The sequence below is a fragment of the Eucyclogobius newberryi genome, unplaced genomic scaffold (assembly GCF_026437365.1).
Source record: "Eucyclogobius newberryi isolate DKJ021-1_F unplaced genomic scaffold, fEucNew1.0.hap1 SCAF_9, whole genome shotgun sequence".
NCBI classification, from domain to species: Eukaryota; Metazoa; Chordata; class Actinopteri; order Gobiiformes; family Gobiidae; genus Eucyclogobius; species Eucyclogobius newberryi.
Genome location: NW_027316532.1, coordinates 38,701,072 through 38,723,218, shown reverse-complemented (window position 1 = coordinate 38,723,218; position 22,147 = coordinate 38,701,072). Strand labels below are relative to the sequence as shown.

The following is a 22,147-nucleotide window of genomic DNA, read 5'->3' as shown; positions in this document are numbered from 1 at the left end:
CAAAAACCCAAACGCCATTGAAGTTTCACTACAGTGACTTCATGAGCTCTGCTGTTTGTCACTGCTCAGCCCATATTTCAGAGCGGACAGATGGGGGACACAGGGACCCCAACTTCAGCTCATTTAATCAGGAACCCACTACTTCAATTATAACTGCCTCTGTGTACTCGGATCTACCATTACTAACACAATGTACTGGGGCGGGGCACGGCGATCTGGACAGCTTTACAAACGGACAAATGTCTTAAATGAGCGCCGCTGACAGGACTCCACTATCACTGTCACGGCTGAATTAACTGCTGATGGAAATCTGGTGCAAATGCATAAAAAGTCTAATTCATCATCAGGAAGTACGTGTCCAGATGTATGAAGCAGGTCTGCGGGGAGTGCGCCTCTGATTGAGGGCTACAGGAGGTTGAGGAGTGAAAAGAGTCGAGTCTGAACACAGGAAATGACCTCATCAAAGAGCTACCATTTCCTGTCTCCTCCTTTTGGCTTTACATGTGCAGTAATGTACATTCATGTGAAACCTGCAGGATCAAACCTCTGACTCGGAAAAACTGACTTGAACACAAACTCAGGTCCAGATTTTAACTTGGAAACTTTGGTTGTGAGAAGCGTTTTGTTTTATATCATCCTGATCTTCTCACAAATGAAGGAATCTAAGCCAACATTTAGCTCAATATTATAATTATTAACATTGTCACGAAAGTTAATTATCACTAACTAACTATCGCACCACACGAACTATTGTATAATAAGGAGAAGAAGAACTTTATAATACAGAAACTGGGCTTTATCATAAAATCAAAGCAATAGTTTCTACAGATAATCTAACTGTTGTCTGAAATGTATGGTAATGTTTCTCATGTGCCACGTGGCTCTCAGGTCGGATGATTACGTAGTTATTCGAGATCCCATGAATGCAGCACTATTGTACATGTGTACAGTTGTATAAAGTATCAAATATACCACCAAAAACACACCTCATCTCGTCTGGATTTTTCTATACAAATAGAAAAAAGTCCTCTTCTCTGTGGCTAGTGTCAGTTGCCACACTTACCTCATGACAGACCGGACGAGGGAGTTTACAGTGTAGTTTTTGTAATGAATCCATATGGTGATGATATGTCTGCTGTGAGGTGCCAATTGTTTCTACACTTCTGTCATTTTTGACTCATACGGTTGAAACGGCTCATGGGCTGATGGAGCTCTGGTGAACGCTCTTTGACTGGGTTTTATTCCTGGGTGGAGCTTTTCTGTCAACCCAACCATGACAATAGGCTCCAAACACTCTTTACTCCTGACATTTCCCTGACATTGCCGTAACATGAGGGGCAGTAGGACTCTGGGACGTCATGTTGTCCACATGCACTTACAGTCGAACGTATTGCTTTCTTTCTGAATGGATCTTCGGCAAAACTAAAATGTTCTAAACAAGGAAATGCGTGACACTGGATCAGAGTTCATCGAGAGAGGGACGAGACAAAGACGGGATGAAAGTAGTGACAAGTTTGGTTAAACCTGCAGCACAAAGTGTTCTGTGGGGCTGTGAAGATGGTTGAAATGTAGTGAACACTCTGGCAGGGTGGAGGGTGTCGTGTGCGGGCGGGGCCGGCTGGGAAAGAGTTAAAAAGAATGAATATTTTAAAAGCTTTTCCCAGCGCCACATCCCCAGTTTGTCCATTTGATGCACAGGGCGTGTCTCAGGTCGACCCGAACAGACACAACCTTTTCAAATGTTTCCTGCACCGAGTCGGACCAAACTCCAAGGCCTTCGACGCTTTCAGTGTTTAATGCAAATGTTCCAAACCTTTTGACTCTGCACTGTACAGTTTATATTCACTGTACATAGAGTTTATATTCACTGTACAGTTTATATTCACTGTACGTAGAGTTGATGTTCATTGAAAGTCTGGGTTGTGTGTATTAGTGTAGAAGAAAAGCAGACATTCAGAGCTTACCCGAGTGTGTGTTCGGATGTGCATCTTCAGCCCGTCGTTCTTGCTGAACGCCTTGTCGCAGTACGGACACTGATACGGCCGCTCACCTAAAACAAGGAGAAAAGGCACAAAGGAAAGCGTTTAGCGTGCACAGTGTAAGGCATGTGGTCATATACGTTACACGCACATTCACAAAAGATTTGGGAGACATTTTGCCAGAAGGTGAATAACTCCCCTTCAGCGTCAGGTAGAACACAAAAGCAAATATGTGAGAATTAGCATGTGAGCTATGCAACAAAGTGTTACATCCTGGTTCACAGATGCTCCAAAGGTTTTCTCCTTTTGTTTTCTGATCAAAGCCAGATTGGCGCTTGCTACTGCACGTCATGACATGGAGCTGAGGAGAGCCCCGGCTTCCTCTGGATGTCGGCCTGTAGTTTAGAGCGCACCACTGCAGCGCGCCTCGTCCCACACGGATCAAACGCCGTCCAGCCAAGCTCCTCTAGATCCTATCAGAGCACGAGGCCGGACGACAGAGCGGGAGTGACGGGCTGCCAATCAAACACAGCACGGACATATGGAGCTGTTTACAGCCGGTTCACGCTGCAGAAGCAGCGCCGCACTCCAGAGCCAATGTCACGTCAGGCCAGTGATGTAACCGCGCTATAATTGTGCTTTTAAACAAGGAAAAAGGGCTCAATTATTAAATAATATTCATAAAGAGGTAAAACATGGAAGTGCTAAATGATTGTGTCGTTGGAATTTACCTGTGTGAAGAACGGCTGCAGCAATTCATCGACTAATCGTGATCAGAAAGTAACATAAGACAGTGGTATTACTCTATGGAAATGTCCAAAAAACAATGTGTGATGTTTATCATGAATGCATTTTATTCATAAATGTGCTCTATCTGGAAGCCTCCAGTCAATGTATTTCAACCTTTATTTGGTTGTTAATGTATTTAAAGTACAATAGAAATAATCGTTTGACTGAAAAATGAATCGCTGACTAGTCGAATACTGAAATAATCATTAATTGCAGCTCTAGTGTGAGGGAAACATTTAAGTCATTCCAAAAAAATACAATGTGCGATTTAATGTAATGTGTCACTGTGAAGATTTGGAAAAGACATGTGTCGATAGTATTACCCAAACAGCAACAGCAGGTTTATGGTGATTCAAACAAATGTTGTTTCAAGTTGTATTTACATTATGCTTTACACCCTTTATTTATCTATGGCACATTTGAAGAGGCGTTTGAGACATAAACATTGCCTAAACACAGTTCGATTTTACGGGTTCTTAATAAAAATAATCTCATGAAGGTCTAATCTGTCTCCAGAGCCTGAGCAGATAAACTCACAGACTTATTGATGGGGGAGATGTTTTTGCCCTTAAAGTAAGAAGGGTAATTAGCTGTGTTTCCCTGGGATCCAGAGCAAAGATACTTATTAAATCAGAACAAGCGCACAGGGAATATTAGAGTTATAGTTTAATCATCTCAGCTCAATGAACTATACAAGAGGAATATATTCTCAAATCACCACTTCATTTCAAAGTCTAACATTTTAGTTGTAACCATTATACTACTATTATACTACTATTATAATACTGTCAAACATGTTCAATATTCAAATCGTATGAAATGATCATTAAGGCCACATGTGTCAAATACAAGGCCCGCGGGCCAAATCCAGCCCGCCGAACATTTCAAATTTATATTTACAAAAAATATATATATAATTTATTTATTTTTTTAATCGATTCATAGAACCGTAGTTACATCCGTAACCGTTTTTAGTACTAAAGCTACGCTGCACTGCTGTGTGAGCTGTGAGGGAGAAGTGCACTTTAAGCACTTCTGAGCAGAAGTTTAGTGGTGTCAGTTCAGGTGAACAGAGAACTACAGACGTGGAAATGTTAGTTAGTACATTTAAAAGGTTTATTTTGTTATAAAGTCAAATGTTTATCTCTGTAGAACTGTAGATCATCTCTGAAGTTGTGATGCACATAAACTGAAGCTCAGAGTTGGTGAAATTACACTTGTTTTTCTAAATACATTTCAGTTTATGGGAACAAACTTTTTTGTAATTTTTTTTTAATCGATCAAGTAATTGCTTCAAAACAGCGTAGACTATATAAAGCTATTTATTTCTTATATTTTTAATAGTTTTATGTTTTACGTTATGTTCAGCCCGCGACCCACTGCGACACCCCTGATTTAGGCTATTCTTTACGGGTTACTGCAAACTAAAATACAGTCACTCATCAAATCTGAACAGGACTACATTGGACTAAAAGGGGTCCTGAAAAGATAGAATGATATAGAATAAGAATAAGATTGTGTTTGTACTGTATTGTTGAAAAATGGTTCCACAATAATCCTGAACCTGGGGATCGTTTTCTGAGAACTTCTGCCTCAGTTGCAGTCGAGGATTATTCAAACATGCAGGAGTCAATCTAAATACAACTCAGTGGCTAATGATGAGGAAACACATTTATACAGTAACAGGGTTAAAATAGTATGTCCCTTTAACTTTCTAACTTTCTAAGTGCTTTCTTGGCTGTTTTATGCAGAAACTTGTTGACAGCTGTCAGGCTGCAGATGCACATGTCGGGGTCTCTAAGCCCAACCATAAACCTCCATAAACCTCCATAAACCTCCATAAAGCCGCAGCAGAGGGCTTCACGGGGCACAATGTGGACCCCGGTGACGCTGGGTAATAAAGTATGACCTCCCTTCAGAGCATAAAGGGTGAACAGGACATATGTGCGGTGATTACACACTGAAGCAGGAGCTTGTGCACAGGACGGTCCCCAAATCCCCGTCTGTGCTTCCGAAGTCTCCAGGAAGCTCCTTTTGTTGACCAACAGGACAATCTGAATCCCAGCTGTGTGTTTAGAGTCAATCCACGGGCTGATGTAGCATGTGTGGTGTCGGGTTAAGGGCCTGGGCTCGCCTCAGGACGTCCTGGGGAAGGCATTAGCATAAACAGGGAGCTCGGGACCAGGAGCTCCGTGCCAGGGTGGACTTTGCAGGTTTGGAGCAGGTCTGCCCCGTGAGCTGGGTTTTGTCAGCTCATACACCGCTCTGATGGCCACGCCCTGCCAATAAGTGCACACTTAACCTCCACAAGGACTCTGGAGCGGGCCCTTGTCTGGCTTTCCACACTCAAAGCTTCCACTTGTTTCTGTGGATCAATCTGAAGGATTTTCAAACGTCCTCAATGACCTCGCTGCCTCCACAGACTCTACGTCTCCTTGTCTGACAGATTTGTTTCAGAAGTCTGATGGTGAAAAAGGGTTCATCCAGCATTAAAACAATCTTTTACAAAACATAATTGTATGGTGCTTGAATAGTTTATATTTTCAACAATGCAGAGAAGGCGTGAGATGTTTCCATTGCATAAAGAGTTAAAAAGTGTGTCAAATAGGCGTAACATATGATGCTGTAACCTCGCAGCTGCGGTCCCAACAATGTGGTCATAAAAGTTATGAAAGGCTGCTACAAGACCACGGTGGACAATGGGACTGAGATGAAAACTGGAACACAAAAACCTTCCAAAACCAATGAAAGATTCTCACAAATTCAATTCAAATCACAAAGTTGTCCCAAAATATGGCACGTGTTAGATGAATGATCCAAAAGGAAAATCACCGTTATACTTGCAGCCAGTGTTGGGATAAACACTGCTTTGCACTGTATTTGAAAAACAGTTGGTCTTTCATAGTTGGTCTTTCATAAGAGGTATTCCTGTGCAGAACATGCGTTTGGACTGAAGTATTCTATAACTGGAAATGATATATTCCATCCTCAGCAGGTTTTCCAGCATGTGTGTTGTGGCCATTCAAACCAAAGCTACACTTGCACATATCATATCTCCCACTTAAATAATCATTCTCTGTCTTTCCCATTGGACATTACCTATAATAGCTCTGGTCCTGAAATCTGAAATTGGACACAAACAAATGCTAAAGTTGCTAATCTGAGGGCTACATTCCTGCTCGGTTTGCATGCTCTGCAGTCTGGGTGTTACTGTAACTGGAAACCGGCCACTTACTCTGCAGATTGGGCCAGATTGTTTGGGGATTATGTGGGGCTTTATGTGCGTGGAGAAGAGATGCTAACTGATTTAGCATGTGTTGAAACCATACACCGTCTTTTTGACCCCCCGGGTGTCTGCCCCTGCCCCCCTCCTGCTCTGCTAATCGATCCGTTTGGCACTGCAGTGTGTGTGTGTGTGTGTGTGTGTGTGTGTGTCTGGTTAGCAGATGGGCGAGCTTTGTCGCCTTTGTAGCTCAGGGCCCGGGTCTGAAAGGCATTAGCGCTGTCCGTCACATATTAATTTCCAGCTTCCTCCAGTTTAGAGAGCGATACAGTTGCTCTCGTTCTGCCGCACGTGCCGATAAGGCGGCTGCAGAGGTAATCTGAGCGTGTTGGCGACGATAAGACATCGCTTTGATGAGCCGTGGGGAATCTCAAAGTCAATCTTCAACTTCACGTTTCTTTATGACAAAGGTTCGATTTATATGGTTCCTAACATAATTGTAATTTAAATGTGGATTGAATACAGTTAAGTCATGGATTTTGGAGAAGTACAAAGTAGATGAGGAAAGTAAATTGGGATGTGGAAGAAAATTTCAACCAAATCCAATCTGTCTCTGTCTCCTCTTGTCCTCGTCTACAAGCAGCAAAAAGTACTGAAGAAGTGCAAACAGAGGTGTTTAGGGAGCTCCAGTTGTCTTTACTTTCACTTTAACGTTTAGTTAAATAGTGCTAGTCTGAGCTAAACAAGTGTCTTATATCTGTATTTACCTCCAACAGTTGAATTCCTCTCCCAGTCTTATCTTTATAGGGGTTGTGTGCAGCAGGAATATGACTCCACTCAAATGTCTCCAGATGTGTTCTTATCATCATCATCTTTGAGATTCTAATCAAGACATCTCGATAATAGTTCCCAGCTTTATGTGCGTTTTAAAACATTGCTTTGAATTGTAACATGTTAATAACTATGTTAATAACTTCCAACATCATTAGAACAAACGATGAACATCATGTTTTTACCGCAGCAACAACTTATGTAGGATTTGTGGATAAATGCAATGAGAATGAACAGTATTATTGCTTTAGAGGTCAAATCTCTCTGACAGAATCTTATATTTAATATTCTTTACACATCTTTCTTTGTTGACAGCTCCTCAGTGTTCAGGACGTTTGCAGATTATTGTTCCGACATCACATCGTTGCACCTTCTCACAGAATGACATGGTAACCATAACGATGGGACAAACACGAAAGGCCTGTCTTCTGTTATATTGAAGAACTAATACTCTTAAAATACTCTTGAAATACTCTTACTGTACTCTTAAAGTACACACCACACATTAGGGCTATGGACACAAATGAATATCTTTCACCATATGATCTACATTTCCATATATTACGTGCCTCAAACAGGTCAGACGATCGTCCTCTCTGTACTTCTACACGTATATTATTAGTATAGTTATAGTATAGTATATTCAGTAAAGTACAACAAAGCATCCTGTCACTGGAGGCGGGATCAAAACATGCATAATATGGCCTATAATTGTTTTAGAGATATGCAAAATGACTATATTGGGGTTGTGAGTTCGAATCCCGACTCTGACAATTTACTGCATGTCTTCCCTTCTCTCACCCCCCACTTTATGCCTCGGTTTCCTTTATAATAAAAGCTTCAGGACAAAACATGATTTCAATTAAAAATGTAACAATGGTCTGAATATGATCATTAGTATTCAGTTCTGTCAGTATTACTCACTCTTTACCCGTCACTTTGTTGTACATTATTTTGTAGTTTGTATCTTGTATTATTCTTATATTAGTTTAACACTTCATACTTCAGTCTCTCTTAAATGCTCCAGGACAAGTTTAAAATACTCACAACATAAATCACAAACTGCAATGGAAATGCTGCTCACAGTAATTACAGTTTTATATTACGTATTTTTCCAAAAATCCTTCAGCTGAAAAACTCGAGTAAAATGTTTGGCTGTTTTTACCATTTTGTCTTATGTTTTCAGTAGTTATTAAGTCTCTGTCTCTGTCTCTGTCTCTGTCTCTGTCTCTGTCTCTGTCTCTGTCTCTGTCTCTGTCTCTGTCTCTGTCTCTGTCTCTGTCTCTGTCTCTGTCTCTGTCTCTGTCTCTGTCTCTATCTCTATCTCTATCTCTATCTCTATCTCTATCTCTATCTCTATCTCTATCTCTGTCTCTGTCTCTGTCTCTGTCTCTGTCTCTGTCTCTGTCTCTGTCTCTGTCCACTCGGCTCCAGACGGAGCAGCAGCTTCAGCCAAAACAAACTCTCTCCATCAGACGTCCATTTGTTTTATTCTGTCCTGTTTCTGCTTCTTAAATGACACAAATGAACTGTACATAAATACATAAATACATGAATGAATCAAAGTTATAGACAGCACTATAACTTTGAATGTCATTTATGTATTTCAGGTAAATATTCACAAATGTTGAACCTGTTGTTTCTCTTAGTGAAAAGATTTAAGAACTCGTTCTATTATAACAAACATTAGCATTTTAACAATATTCAATTCAGCTGCGTTAATCTGTGTTAAATATGATATATATAAAACATAATGTTGTGATGTCACGTCAACACAAACGATGGGAAAAGTTGGATTATCACAAAATATGAAAAAACAACCTCTCCTTGAACCGACACCTTAACGTGGTGGAGGGGTTTGAGCGCCCGAATGATCCCGGGAGCTATGTTGTCGGGGCTTCATGCCCCTGGTAGGGTCTCCCAAGGCAAACAGGTCCTAGGTGACGGGTCAGACAAAGATCGGTTCAGAAGCCCTCTATGATGACAACACGAACAAGGCAGTTTACGTCGCCCGGATCGGCGTCACCGGGGCCCCATCCTGGAGCCAGGCCTGGGATGGGTGCTCCATGGCGAGCGCCTGGTGGCCGAGTCTTACCCCACGGGGCCCGGCCGGGCACAGCCCGAAAGAGCGACGTGGGGCCACCCTCCCGTGGGTCCACCACCCGCAGGTGTAGAGAGATCTGGGCGGCAGTCGACGGCAGGGGCCTCGGCGACCAGATCTCCAGACACAGAGACTAACTCTGGGGACATGGAATGTCACCTCGCTGGGGGGGAAAGAGCCTGAGCTTGTGCGGGAGGTTGAGCGATACCGACTAGATATAGTCGGCCTCACCTCCACGCACAGTTTGGGCTCTGGAACCATCTCCTCGAGAGGGGCTGGACGCTCCACTTCTCTGGGATTGCCCGCGGGGAGAGGCGGCGAGCTGGTGTGGGCTTGCTTATAGCCCCTCAGCTCAGCCGCCACGTGTTGGAGTTTACCCCGGTGAACGAGAGGGTCGCGTCCCCACGCCTTCGGGTGGGGGACAGGTCTCTCACTGTTTGTGGCGGCCTACGGGCCGAACAGCAGTGCAGAGTACCCGGCCTTCTTGGAGTCCTTGGGAGGGGTACTGGACAGTGCACCGACCGGAGACTCCGTTGTTCTACTGGGGGACTTCAACGCCCACGTGGGCAATGACAGTGACACCTGGAGAGGGGTGATCGGGAAGAACGGCTTCCCCGATCTGAACCCGAGCGGTGTTCAGTTATTGGACTTCTGTGCTAGCCACGGTTTGTCCATAACGAACACCATGTTCAAGCACAAGGGTGTCCATCAGTGCACATGGCACCAGGACACCCTAGGCCGGAAGTCAATGATCGACTTTGTTGTCGTGTCATCTGACCTCCGGCAGCATGTCTTGGACACTCGGGTGAAGAGAGGGGCAGAGTTGTCAACCGATCACCACCTGGTGTTGAGTTGGATCCGCTGGCGGAGGAGGAAGCCGGACAGACTTGGCAGACCCAAGCGCATTGTGAGGGTCTGTTGGGAACGTCTAGTGGAGCCCTCTGTCAGTAGGGTTTTCAACTCGTACCTCCGGGAGAGCTTCTCCCATGTCCCGGGGGAGGCTGGGGACATTGAGTCCGAGTGGACCATGTTCTCCGCCTCCATTGTTGATGCGGCTGCTCGGAGCTGTGGTCGCAAGGTCTCCGGTGCCTGTCGTGGCGGCAACCCCCGAACCCGGTGGTGGACACCGGAAGTAAGGGATGCCGTCAGACTGAAGAAGGAGGCCTATCAGGCCACTCTGGCTTGTAGGTCTCCGGAGGTCATCGACGGGTATCGGCAGGCCAAGCAAGCCGCGGCTCGTGCTGTCGCAGAGGCAAAAACCCGGGCCTGGGAGGAGTTCGAGGAGGCCATGGAGGAGGACTATCTGTCGGCACCAAAGAAATTCTGGCAACCGTCCGGCGCCTCAGGAGGGGGAAGCAGTGTCTCACCAACACCGTTTACGGTGCGGGTGGAGGCCTGCTGACCTCGACTGGGGATGTCGTCGGACAGTGGAAGAAATACTTTGAGGATCTCCTTAATCCCTCAGTCACGTCTTCCGAAGAGGAAGTAGAGACCGGGGACTCGGAGGCTGGCTCATCCATCACCCAAGCTGAAGTCACTGAGGTTGTTCGCAAACTCCTCGGTGGCAGGGCTCCGGGGGTGGATGAGATCCGCCCTGAGTACCTAAAGTATCTGGATGTTGTAGGACTGTCTTGGTTGACACGTCTCTGCAACATCGCGTGGCGTTCGGGGACCGTGCCTCTGGACTGGCAGACCGGGGTGGTGGTCCCTCTGTTCAAGAAGGGGGACCGGAGGGTGTGTTCCAACTACAGAGGGATCACACTCCTCAGCCTCCCGGGTAAGGTCTATTCCAAGGTACTGGAGAGGAGAATCCGACCGATAGTCGAACCTCGGATTCAGGAGGAGCAGAGTGGTTTTCGCCTTGATCGTGGAACACTGGACCAGCTCTATACCCTCCATCGGGTGCTCGAGGGCGCATGGGAGTTTGCCCAACCAGTCCACATGTGCTTTGTGGATCTGGAGGGGGCTTTCGACCGTGTCCCTCGGGGTGTCCTTTGGGGGGTGCTCCGGGAGTACGGGGTCCGGGGCCCTTTGCTCAGGGCTGTCCGGTCCCTGTATGACCGGAGCAAGAGCTGTGTTCACATTGCAGGCAGTAAGTCAGACCTGTTCCCAGTGCATGTTGGACTCCGCCAGGGCTGCCCTTTGTCACCGGTTCTGTTCATTGTTATTATGGACAGAATTTCTAGGCGCAGTCAGGGGTCGGAGGGTGTGGTCAGGGGTCGGAGGGTGTCCGGTTTGGGGACCACAGGATCTCATCTCTGCTGTTTGCAGACGATGTTGTCCTGATGGCTCCATCAAACCCGGACCTGCAACATGCACTGGGACGGTTTGCAGCCGAGTGTGAAGCGTCTGGGATGAGAATCAGCACCTCCAAATCCGAGGCCATGGTTCTCGACCGGAAAAAGGTGGCTTGCCCTCTTCAGGTGGGTGGGGGGTCCTTGCCCAAGTGGAGGAGTTCAAGTATCTCGGGGTCTTGTTCACGAGTGAGGGAAGGATGGAGCGTGAGATCGACAGGCGGATCGGTGCAGCGGCTGCAGTGATGCAGTCGCTGCATCGAACTGTTGTGGTAAAGAGGGAGCTGAGCCGAAAGGCAAAGCTCTCTATTTACCGGTCGGTCTACGTTCTGACCTCACCTATGGTCATGAGCTTTGGGTATTGACCGAAAGAACAAGATCGCGGATACAAGCGGTCGAAATGAGTTTCCTCCGCCGTGTGGCTGGGCGCTCCCTTAGAGATAAGGTGAGGAGCTCGGCCACACGGGGGGAGCTCGGAGTAGAGCCGCTGCTCCTCCACGTCGAGAGGAGCCAGCTGAGGTGGCTCGGGCATCTGTTCCGGATGCCTCCTGGGCGCCTCCCTCGGGAGGTGTTTCAGGCATGTCCCACCGGGAAGAGGCCCCGGGGAAGACCCAGGACACGCTGGAGAGACTATGTCTCTCGGCTGGCCTGGGAACGCCTCGGGATCCCCCCGGAGGAGTTAGAGGAAGTGTCTGGGGAGGAGGAAGTCTGGGAGTCCCTGCTCAGACTGCTGCCCCCGCGATCCGGCCCCGGATTAAGCGGCAGAAGATGGATGGATGGATGAAAAACCAAAGTGGGTTTGGTAAAACCTCAGATAAATGTGAGTGACGTCAGTTTAAACACATTTTAAATACTTTTTTACATGGTTAGTATTTATTGTAAAGGCAAAATCCCGATTCATGTTTTAATGTTACATATTTACAGAAATGTTGACCCCACCATCATTTTTAATTTATCTACAGATTTATTTAATACTTTACCACAAATAATACTTGACTAGAACATTACATTATTCCATCTTTTTAATAGAAAATCAAACTAAATGAAAATTATTGTTTATGTTTTTGTTAATATCATTAAAAACTATTAGCCTTTTATCAGTGAAAATATGTCATGTTTTACTTAATGTTTCCTTCATTCCTGAGGTTTGACCTGATGACATAAAGTCTGGCGGTAATGCAACACTCGGATGCCAACCGCCATAAAACAACAACAACAACAACAACAACAACAACAACAACAACAACAACAACAACAACAACAACATTTTAAAGCCTCGACAGAAAAGCAAATACAACAACTTTCTATTCTCACAGATTTATCAAACCTACAATTGTAACTAAAATAAGGTCAATCTCATAGTCAGAGGTTAAATGTGCATTTTGTCCGAGCAGCGTTTGTCCCCAGAGCAGCGTTTGTCTCCAGAGCAGCGTTTGTCCCCAGAGCAGCGTTTGTCCCCAGAGCAGCGTTTGTCTCCAGAGCAGCGTTTGTCTCCAGAGCAGCGTTTGTCCCCAGAGCAGCGTTTGTCTCCAGAGCAACGTTTGTCCCCAGAGCAGCGTTTGTCCCCAGAGCAGCGTTTGTCCCCAGAGCAGCGTTTGTCTCCAGAGCAGCGTTTGTCCCCAGAGCAGCGTTTGTCCCCAGAGCAGCGTTTGTCCCCAGAGCAGCGTTTGTCCCCAGAGCAGCGTTTGTCTCCAGAGCAGCGTTTGTCCCCAGAGCAGCGTTTGTCCCCAGAGCAGCGTTTGAGCAGCGTTTGTCTCCAGAGCAGCGTTTGTCCCCAGAGCAGCGTTTGTCCCCAGAGCAGCGTTTGTCCCCAGAGCAGCGTTTGTCTCCAGAGCAGCGTTTGTCCCCAGAGCAGCGTTTGTCTCCAGAGCAACGTTTGTCCCCAGAGCAGCGTTTGTCCCCAGAGCAGCGTTTGTCCCCAGAGCAGCGTTTGTCTCCAGAGCAGCGTTTGTCCCCAGAGCAGCGTTTGTCCCCAGAGCAGCGTTTGTCCCCAGAGCAGCGTTTGTCCCCAGAGCAGCGTTTGTCTCCAGAGCAGCGTTTGTCCCCAGAGCAGCGTTTGTCCCCAGAGCAGCGTTTCGAGCAGCGTTTGTCTCCAGAGCAGCGTTTGTCCCCAGAGCAGCGTTTGTCCCCAGAGCAGCGTTTGTCTCCAGAGCAGCGTTTGTCTCCAGAGCAGCGTTTGTCCCCAGAGCAGCGTTTGTCTCCAGAGCAGCGTTTGTCCCCAGAGCAGCGTTTGTCCCCAGAGCAGCGTTTGTCCCCAGAGCAGCGTTTGTCCCCAGAGCAGCGTTTGTCCCCAGAGCAGCGTTTGTCCCCAGAGCAGCGTTTGTCTCCAGAGCAGCGTTTGTCCCCAGAGCAGCGTTTGTCCCCAGAGCAGCGTTTGTCCCCAGAGCAGCGTTTGTCTCCAGAGCAGCGTTTGTCCCCAGAGCAGCGTTTGTCCCCAGAGCAGCGTTTGTCCCCAGAGCAGCGTTTGTCCCCAGAGCAGCGTTTGTCTCCAGAGCAGCGTTTGTCCCCAGAGCAGCGTTTGTCCCCAGAGCAGCGTTTGTCCCCAGAGCAGCGTTTGTCTCCAGAGCAGCGTTTGTCCCCAGAGCAGTGTTTGTCCCCAGAGCAGCGTTTGTCTCCAGAGCAGCGTTTGTCCCCAGAGCAGCGTTTGTCCCCAGAGCAGCGTTTGAGCAGCGTTTGTCTCCAGAGCAGCGTTTGTCCTAAGAGCAGCGTTTGTCTCCAGAGCAGCGTTTGAGCAGCGTTTGTCTCCAGAGCAGCGTTTGTCCCCAGAGCAGCGTTTGTCTCCAGAGCAGCGTTTGTCTCCAGAGCAGCGTTTGTCCTAAGAGCAGCGTTTGTCTCCAGAGCAGCGTTTGTCCCCAGAGCAGCGTTTGTCCCCAGAGCAGCGTTTGTCCCCAGAGCAGCGTTTGTCCCCAGAGCAGCGTTTGTCTCCAGAGCAGCGTTTGTCCCCAGAGCAGCGTTTGTCCCCAGAGCAGCGTTTGAGCAGCGTTTGTCTCCAGAGCAGCGTTTGTCCCCAGAGCAGCGTTTGTCCTAAGAGCAGCGTTTGTCTCCAGAGCAGCGTTTGTCCCCAGAGCAGCGTTTGTCCCCAGAGCAGCGTTTGTCCCCAGAGCAGCGTTTGAGCAGCGTTTGTCTCCAGAGCAGCGTTTGTCCCCAGAGCAGCGTTTGTCCCCAGAGCAGCGTTTGTCCCCAGAGCAGCGTTTGTCCCCAGAGCAGCGTTTGTCCCCAGAGCAGCGTTTGTCCCCAGAGCAGCGTTTGTCCCCAGAGCAGCGTTTGTCCCCAGAGCAGCGTTTGTCCCCAGAGCAGCGTTTGTCTCCAGAGCAGCGTTTGTCCCCAGAGCAGCGTTTGTCCCCAGAGCAGCGTTTGTCCCCAGAGCAGCGTTTGTCCCCAGAGCAGCGTTTGTCTCCAGAGCAGCGTTTGTCCCCAGAGCAGCGTTTGTCCCCAGAGCAGCGTTTGTCCCCAGAGCAGCGTTTGTCTCCAGAGCAGCGTTTGTCCCCAGAGCAGCGTTTGTCCCCAGAGCAGCGTTTGAGCAGCGTTTGTCTCCAGAGCAGCGTTTGTCCCCAGAGCAGCGTTTGTCTCCAGAGCAGCGTTTGTCCCCAGAGCAGCGTTTGTCCCCAGAGCAGCGTTTGTCCCCAGAGCAGCATTTGAGCAGCGTTTGTCTCCAGAGCAGCGTTTGTCCCCAGAGCAGCGTTTGTCCCCAGAGCAGCGTTTGTCCCCAGAGCAGCATTTGAGCAGCGTTTGTCTCCAGAGCAGCGTTTGTCCCCAGAGCAGCGTTTGTCCCCAGAGCAGCGTTTGTCTCCAGAGCAGCGTTTGTCCCAGCGTCCTCACGGGTCCATCTCTGCCCATGACACATGGGTGAAGTCAGAGGCAGCGTGGCAGCCAAGAACGGGGAAAATCCATCCCACTATTAGCACAAAATACGCTCGACTAAAACATGGCCAAAGCGACTGTTGGAGACGAGAAAAGCATCGATCATCAGAGCCGGGCTGTCAAAGTCTCTGACACACACAAATGCTACGGCTCATTTTGTGCCACTTCCAAGCTCAGTTACATTTGAGCCCGACACCGTGTTCTACCACAATCTAATTACAAGTGAAATATACTTTTGGCGTCCTGGCTTCATACTTTTGAGACTTTTGAAGCTGCTGCTTGTGTTGGTGAAGTGATGGTGAAGGAACTCTGTGTTTAACAGTAAATAATCGATGCAGAGCTTTTCCTGTGAAGCAGGAAGACAAACAACACGAGGTTTTCCTGCCGTTGGCTCAGAGAAAGCTGCAGGTTTTAAGGTCTGGAGGTGCTTTAAGAGATGGTGGAGCTGTGGTGGAGCTGTGGTGGAGCTGTGGTGGAGCTGAGGGTGAAGCTGAGTGTGGAGGCTGGAGGTGGAGCTGAGGGTGGAGCTGAAGGTGCTTTAAGAGATGATCAGAGCTGTGGTGGAGCTGAGGGTGGAGGCTGGAGGTGGAGCAGGAGGTGCTTTAAGAGATGGTGGAGCTGTGGTGGAGCTGAGGGTGAAGCTGAGTGTGGAGGCTGGAGGTGGAGCTGAGGGTGGAGCTGAAGGTGCTTTAAGAGATGATCAGAGCTGTGGTGGAGCTGAGGGTGGAGGCTGGAGGTGGAGCAGGAGGTGCTTTAAGAGATCAGAGCTGTGGTGGAGCTGAGGGTGGAGCTGAGGGTGGAGGCTGAAGGTGGAGCTGAGGGTGGAGCTGAGGGTGCAGCTGAAGGTGGAGGCTGAATGTGGAGCTGAAGGTGGAGCTGAAGGTGGAGGCTGAAGGTGGAGCTGAGGGTGGAGCTGAGGGTGCAGCTGAAGGTGGAGGCTGAAGGTGGAGCTGAAGGTGGAGCTGAAGGTGGAGGCTGAAGGTGGAGCTAAGGGTGGAGCTGAGAGTGGAGCTGAAGGTGGAGCTGGAGGTGGAGGCTGAAGGTGGAGCTGAGGGTGGAGGCTGAAGGTGGAGCTGAGGGTGGAGCTGAGGGTGGAGCTGAAGGTGGAACTGGAGGTGCTTTAAGAGATGATCAGAGCTGTGGTTGAGCTGAGGGTGGAGCTGAGGGTGGGGCTGAGGGTGGAGGCTGAAGGTGGAGCTGGAGCTGAGGGTGGAGCTGAGGGTGGGGCTGAGGGTGGAGCTGAGGGTGGAGGCTGAAGGTGGAGCTGGAGGTGGAGCTGAGGGTGAAGCTGAGTGTGGAGGCTGGAGGTGGAGCTGAGGGTGGAGCTGAAGGTGCTTTAAGAGATGATCAGAGCTGTGGTGGAGCTGAGGGTGGAGGCTGGAGGTGGAGCAGGAGGTGCTTTAAGAGATCAGAGCTGTGGTGGAGCTGAGGGTGGAGCTGAGGGTGGAGGCTGAAGGTGGAGCTGAGGGTGGAGCTGAGGGTGCAGCTGAAGGTGGAGGCTGAATGTGGAGCTGAAGGTGGAGCTGAAGGTGGAGGCTGAAGGTGGAGCTGAGGGTGGAGCTGAGGGTGCAGCTGAAGGTGGAGGCTGAAGGTGGAGCTGAAGGTGGAGCTGAAGGTGGAGGCTGAAGGTGGAGCTAAGGGTGGAGCTGAGAGTGGAGCTGAAGGTGGAGCTGGAGGTGGAGGCTGAAGGTGGAGCTGAGGGTGGAGGCTGAAGGTGGAGCTGAGGGTGGAGCTGAGGGTGGAGCTGAAGGTGGAACTGGAGGTGCTTTAAGAGATGATCAGAGCTGTGGTTGAGCTGAGGGTGGAGCTGAGGGTGGGGCTGAGGGTGGAGGCTGAAGGTGGAGCTGGAGCTGAGGGTGGAGCTGAGGGTGGGGCTGAGGGTGGAGCTGAGGGTGGAGGCTGAAGGTGGAGCTGGAGGTGGAGCTGAGGGTGGCGCTGAAGGTGGAGCTGAGGGTGGAGGCTGGAAGTGGAGCTGAGGGTGGAGCTGCAGGTGCTTCAAGAGATGATCAGAGCTGTGGTGGAGCTGAGGGTGGAGCTGAGGGTGGAGGCTGGAGGTGGAGCTGAGGGTGGAGCTGGAGGTGCGTTAAGAGATCAGAGCTGTGGTGGAGCTGAGGGTGGAGCTGAGGGTGGAGCTGAGGGTGGAGACTGAAGGTGGAGCTGGAGGTGGAGCTGAAGGTGGAGCTGAGGGTGGAGGCTGAAGGTGGAGGCTGAAGGTGGAGGCTGAAGGTGGAGCTGAGGGTGGAGCTGAGGGTGGAGCTGAAGGTGGAACTGGAGGTGCTTTAAGAGATGATCAGAGCTGTGGTTGAGCTGAGGGTGGAGTTGAGGGTGGGGCTGAGGGTGGAGGCTGAAGGTGGAGCTGAAGGTGGAGCTGAAGGTGGAGGCTGAAGGTGGAGCTGAGGGTGGAGCTGAAGGTGGAGCTGAAGGTGGAGCTGGAGGTGCTTTAAGAGATGATCAGAGCTGTGGTTGAGCTGAGGGTGGAGCTGAGGGTGGGGCTGAGGGTGGAGCTGAGGGTGGAGGCTGAAGGTGGAGCTGGAGGTGGAGCTGAGGGTGGAGCCGAAGGTGGAGCTGAGGGTGGAGGCTGGAAGTGGAGCTGAGGGTGGAGCTGAAGGTGGAGCTGAGGGTGGAGGCTGAAGGTGGAGGCTGAAGGTGGAGGCTGAAGGTGGAGCTGAGGGTGGAGGCTGGAAGTGGAGCTGAGGGTGGAGCGTTAGTCCACTGAGAATAGTTTCAAATGTTTGGTTTAATTAAAGGAGATTCTTGTGTAACTCGTCTTCTGTTAAATTAGTCCCAAGTCTGATACTTTGAGGAAAACAAATGAATTTGAGTGAGAATTATAATTCTTGGCAGTTATTTAGTCTAATCTGCTTTAACCAGATCAGTTTGTGGATGAGAAACCACCACCTCCATCTGAACTCCATCTGAACTCCATCTGAACTCCATCTTAACTCCATCTTAACTCCATCTGAACTCCATCTTAACTCCATCTTAACTCCATCTGAACTCCATCTGAACTCCATCTGAACTCCATCTTAACTCCATCTGAACTCCATCTGAACTCCATCTGAACTCCATCTGAACTCCATCTTAACTCCATCTGAACTCCATCTGAACTCCATCTTAACTCCATCTGAACTCCATCTGAACTCCATCTGAACTCCATCTTAACTCCATCTGAACTCCATCTGAACTCCATCTGAACTCCATCTTAACTCCATCTGAACTCCATCTGAACTCCATCTTAACTCCATCTGAACTCCATCTGAACTCCATCTTAACTCCATCTGAACTCCATCTGAACTCCATCTTAACTCCATCTGAACTCCATCTGAACTCCATCTGAACTCCATCTTAACTCCATCTGAACTCCATCTGAACTCCATCTGAACTCCATCTTAACTCCATCTGAACTCCATCTTAACTCCATCTGAACTCCATCTGGACTCCATCTGAACTCCATCTTAACTCCATCTGAACTCCATCTGAACTCCATCTGAACTCCATCTGAACTCCATCTTAACTCCATCTGAACTCCATCTGAACTCCATCTGAACTCCATCTGAACTCCATCTTAACTCCATCTGAACTCCATCTTAACTCCATCTGAACTCCATCTGAACTCCATCTGAACTCCATCTTAACTCCATCTTAACTCCATCTGAACTCCATCTGAACTCCATCTTAACTCCATCTTAACTCCATCTGAACTCCATCTGAACTCCATCTTAACTCCATCTGAACTCCATCTGAACTCCATCTTAACTCCATCTGAACTCCATCTTAACTCCATCTGAACTCCATCTTAACTCCATCTTAACTCCATCTGAACTCCATCTGAACTCCATCTGAACTCCATCTGAACTCCATCTTAACTCCATCTGAACTCCATCTGAACTCCATCTGAACTCCATCTGAACTCCATCTTAACTCCATCTGAACTCCATCTGAACTCCATCTTAACTCCATCTTAACTCCATCTTAACTCCATCTGAACTCCATCTGAACTCCATCTTAACTCCATCTGAACTCCATCTGAACTCCATCTGAACTCCATCTGAACTCCATCTGAACTCCATCTGAACTCCATCTTAACTCCATCTGAACTCCATCTGAACTCCATCTGAACTCCATCTGAACTCCATCTGAACTCCATCTTAACTCCATCTTAACTCCATCTTAACTCCATCTGAACTCCATCTGAACTCCATCTGAACTCCATCTTAACTCCATCTGAACTCCATCTGAACTCCATCTGAACTCCATCTGAACTCCATCTGAACTCCATCTGAACTCCATCTGAACTCCATCTTAACTCCATCTTAACTCCATCTGAACTCCATCTGAACTCCATCTTAACTCCATCTGAACTCCATCTGAACTCCATCTGAACTCCATCTGAACTCCATCTGAACTCCATCTGAACTCCATCTGAACTCCATCTTAACTCCATCTGAACTCCATCTGAACTCCATCTGAACTCCATCTGAACTCCATCTTAACTCCATCTTAACTCCATCTTAACTCCATCTGAACTCCATCTGAACTCCATCTGAACTCCATCTGAACTCCATCTTAACTCCATCTGAACTCCATCTGAACTCCATCTGAACTCCATCTGAACTCCATCTGAACTCCATCTGAACTCCATCTTAACTCCATCTTAACTCCATCTGAACTCCATCTGAACTCCATCTTAACTCCATCTGAACTCCATCTGAACTCCATCTGAACTCCATCTGAACTCCATCTGAACTCCATCTGAACTCCATCTTAACTCCATCTGAACTCCATCTTAACTCCATCTGAACTCCATCTTAACTCCATCAGATCCAGTCTCTTTCTCTAAAACCTACAAATCAAGTTAGAAATCTGGGGATAATAATAAACTTTATTAGTTGAAAATAAAAAATAAATAAAGGTCACAGAGTTTTGACCTTTATTTGGTTGATTATGTATTTAAAAAGTCTCAATGTTTGATAGAAATAATCATTTGACAAGTCAACTATACAACAACAACAACAACTGCTGACATAACTAAAATAATCATTATTGGTCGTTGCAGCTCTATTCTATTATTAAATACACATTTAAGATATAAAAGGAGAAATGAAGCCTGCGTAAATTCAGCCTGGAAGACCTAACTCCACCCATCTACATCAAGGCCTCCATGGAAGGACCCTCTCTCCAGCTCCATCATCGCACTCAAGCGGGCGTGGCCTGTCCGTCTGTGAGAGTCAGATCCCTCACTTCACCATGGACTCTCCCAGGTTTCTGCGCTTATCCCAAAGAGCTTATGCAGTTTTTCCTGGCCAAAGAAGGAGGATGAAAGGTCAGGGGCCGTATTTAAGCCTCAGGCAGATGGCTCGGCCGCTCAAACCGTACTGCGACCCACCACCTCCCCAGCTCCTCCTCTGCATTCCCCTCATCCTCTACCTTCTCTTCACATCTACCACCACCAGGCTCCAGGCTCCGGGGGACACACCAGTCTCCAGGCTCCGGGGGGACACACCAGTCTCCAGGCTCCGGGGGGACACACCAGTCTCCAGGCTCCGGGGGGAGACATCTAATGCAGATAGATCATGGAGTGCCCATGATCGCAACGTCTTCCGCCGGGGTCTGAGCGCCAAATAACTCTCATGAATAAAGCTGCTAAACAGTCCATTCTCGTGGTCTCGTTGTCTCTCCAGGGTGAAATACCAATGGTTTCTAGTTCAGACCCTTCCATGTGTTCTGTCCCGGTTCTGTCCTGGTTCTGTCCAGGTTCTGTCCCGGTTCTGTTCAGGTTCTGTCCCGGTTCTGTCCTGGTTCTGTCCAGGTTCTGTCCAGGTTCTGTCCCGATTCTATCCTGGTTTCACCCGTGCTCAGGCTCCTGTCTGGGGTTAGGGTTTCATTGTGGTCGTAGGTTGTGTCTCGTCTGAAGAACTGACAGCTTTGGGTCGACTGGGCACATGCCCCGTCGATGAGGTCATCGTCTAAGATTTCATTGGTCAAATGGTCACATCTGGAGCGCAAGGTGGCAGTGGTCAGCGCCCCTGTCGATCCCCCCTGTCAATCCCCCCTGTCAGTCCCAGTGTAGGCCACCAACAAATCTTATCACAACACTGTGTTCTGGTCCATTACAAGTCCTTTGATTGAGTCCAGTTTTATTCTAATTGCACGTCCCAAACTCTGGTCTCACAGAATGACCAGGGTTTAGGTCAAGTTTGTTTTCTCTAACCTAAAGACTGACCCCACAACAGGATCTTAGAGTCTTCATCGATTGAGACAAACGCTCAGACGGCAAACATGATCTTCTGAGACTAAAGCAAAAGTGCAGCGAGTATCAGCTGTTTCCTGTTTCCACAATAAGAGTTCAAATGATCAGAGCCTTTATATATATATATATATATATATAATTATGTAGTGAATCAGAAAAATGTTTTGCACTGGACGCTGACAATAGACACAGAAAGTTTCTTCAAACTGGATTAATAACAATATCTTGTAGACCGAGTGTCATAATTTGTGGAGAAATGGATGGAAATGCTACAATTTAACTTTATAGCTTTACAAGAGTTGAGTAATAAAGTCATTATTATTGTCCTTTCTCTGTTTGTTTGTCTGTTTGTAGATTGTCAATAGTTTGTGAGAAAGTCTCAACTTTTACCAACGCATGTCCTGTTTGCTGTTTATGACGGACGAAACGGCTTTAATTCTGTACATCCTTGTGCTCAGTCTGTCCGTAAGGAATCATTGAAAAACAATATCCACTTGTATTTTTCCTGAAGTTTTCCGATTTCGAGATATTGTCAAGTAAACAAACTTTTCTTCGTTTCTCGCCGGACGGGAAAGCGCTTGTCCGGCGCATTTCTCCGTCCATAACAAATGACCTGTTTGACCTATAAAATAATGTTGGGTATCCTTCTGTTCTTCAGACTGTTTCCTACAGAATGAGACCATCCACCATTTTTTCTGTCCACGGGTTTGTTTGCTACAGCCTCCGCAAAAAAAAATGCGCCGCTTGCGACGCACATGGATTAGTCTGTTTACATCTAAATAGCGCCGCATGTGAGTGACGTAGAAGAATTTGATTGAC

At 48.1% G+C, this 22,147-nt stretch overlaps 2 protein-coding genes across 2 annotated transcripts in view; both read right to left on the bottom strand.

Moving 5' to 3' along the window:
• Window positions 1-22,147, bottom strand: part of palld (palladin, cytoskeletal associated protein) — a 457,154-nt gene that overhangs the window by 42,883 nt on the left and 392,124 nt on the right. The gene's annotated exons all lie outside the window — the stretch shown is intronic.
• prdm5 (PR domain containing 5) overlaps window positions 1-22,147 on the bottom strand; it is an 83,354-nt gene that overhangs the window by 12,760 nt on the left and 48,447 nt on the right. Inside the window, exon 14 of the mRNA XM_072438406.1 lies at window positions 1,965-2,050. Coding sequence (XP_072294507.1) covers window positions 1,965-2,050 — 86 coding nt within the window. The remainder of the gene's footprint in view (window positions 1-1,964; window positions 2,051-22,147) is intronic.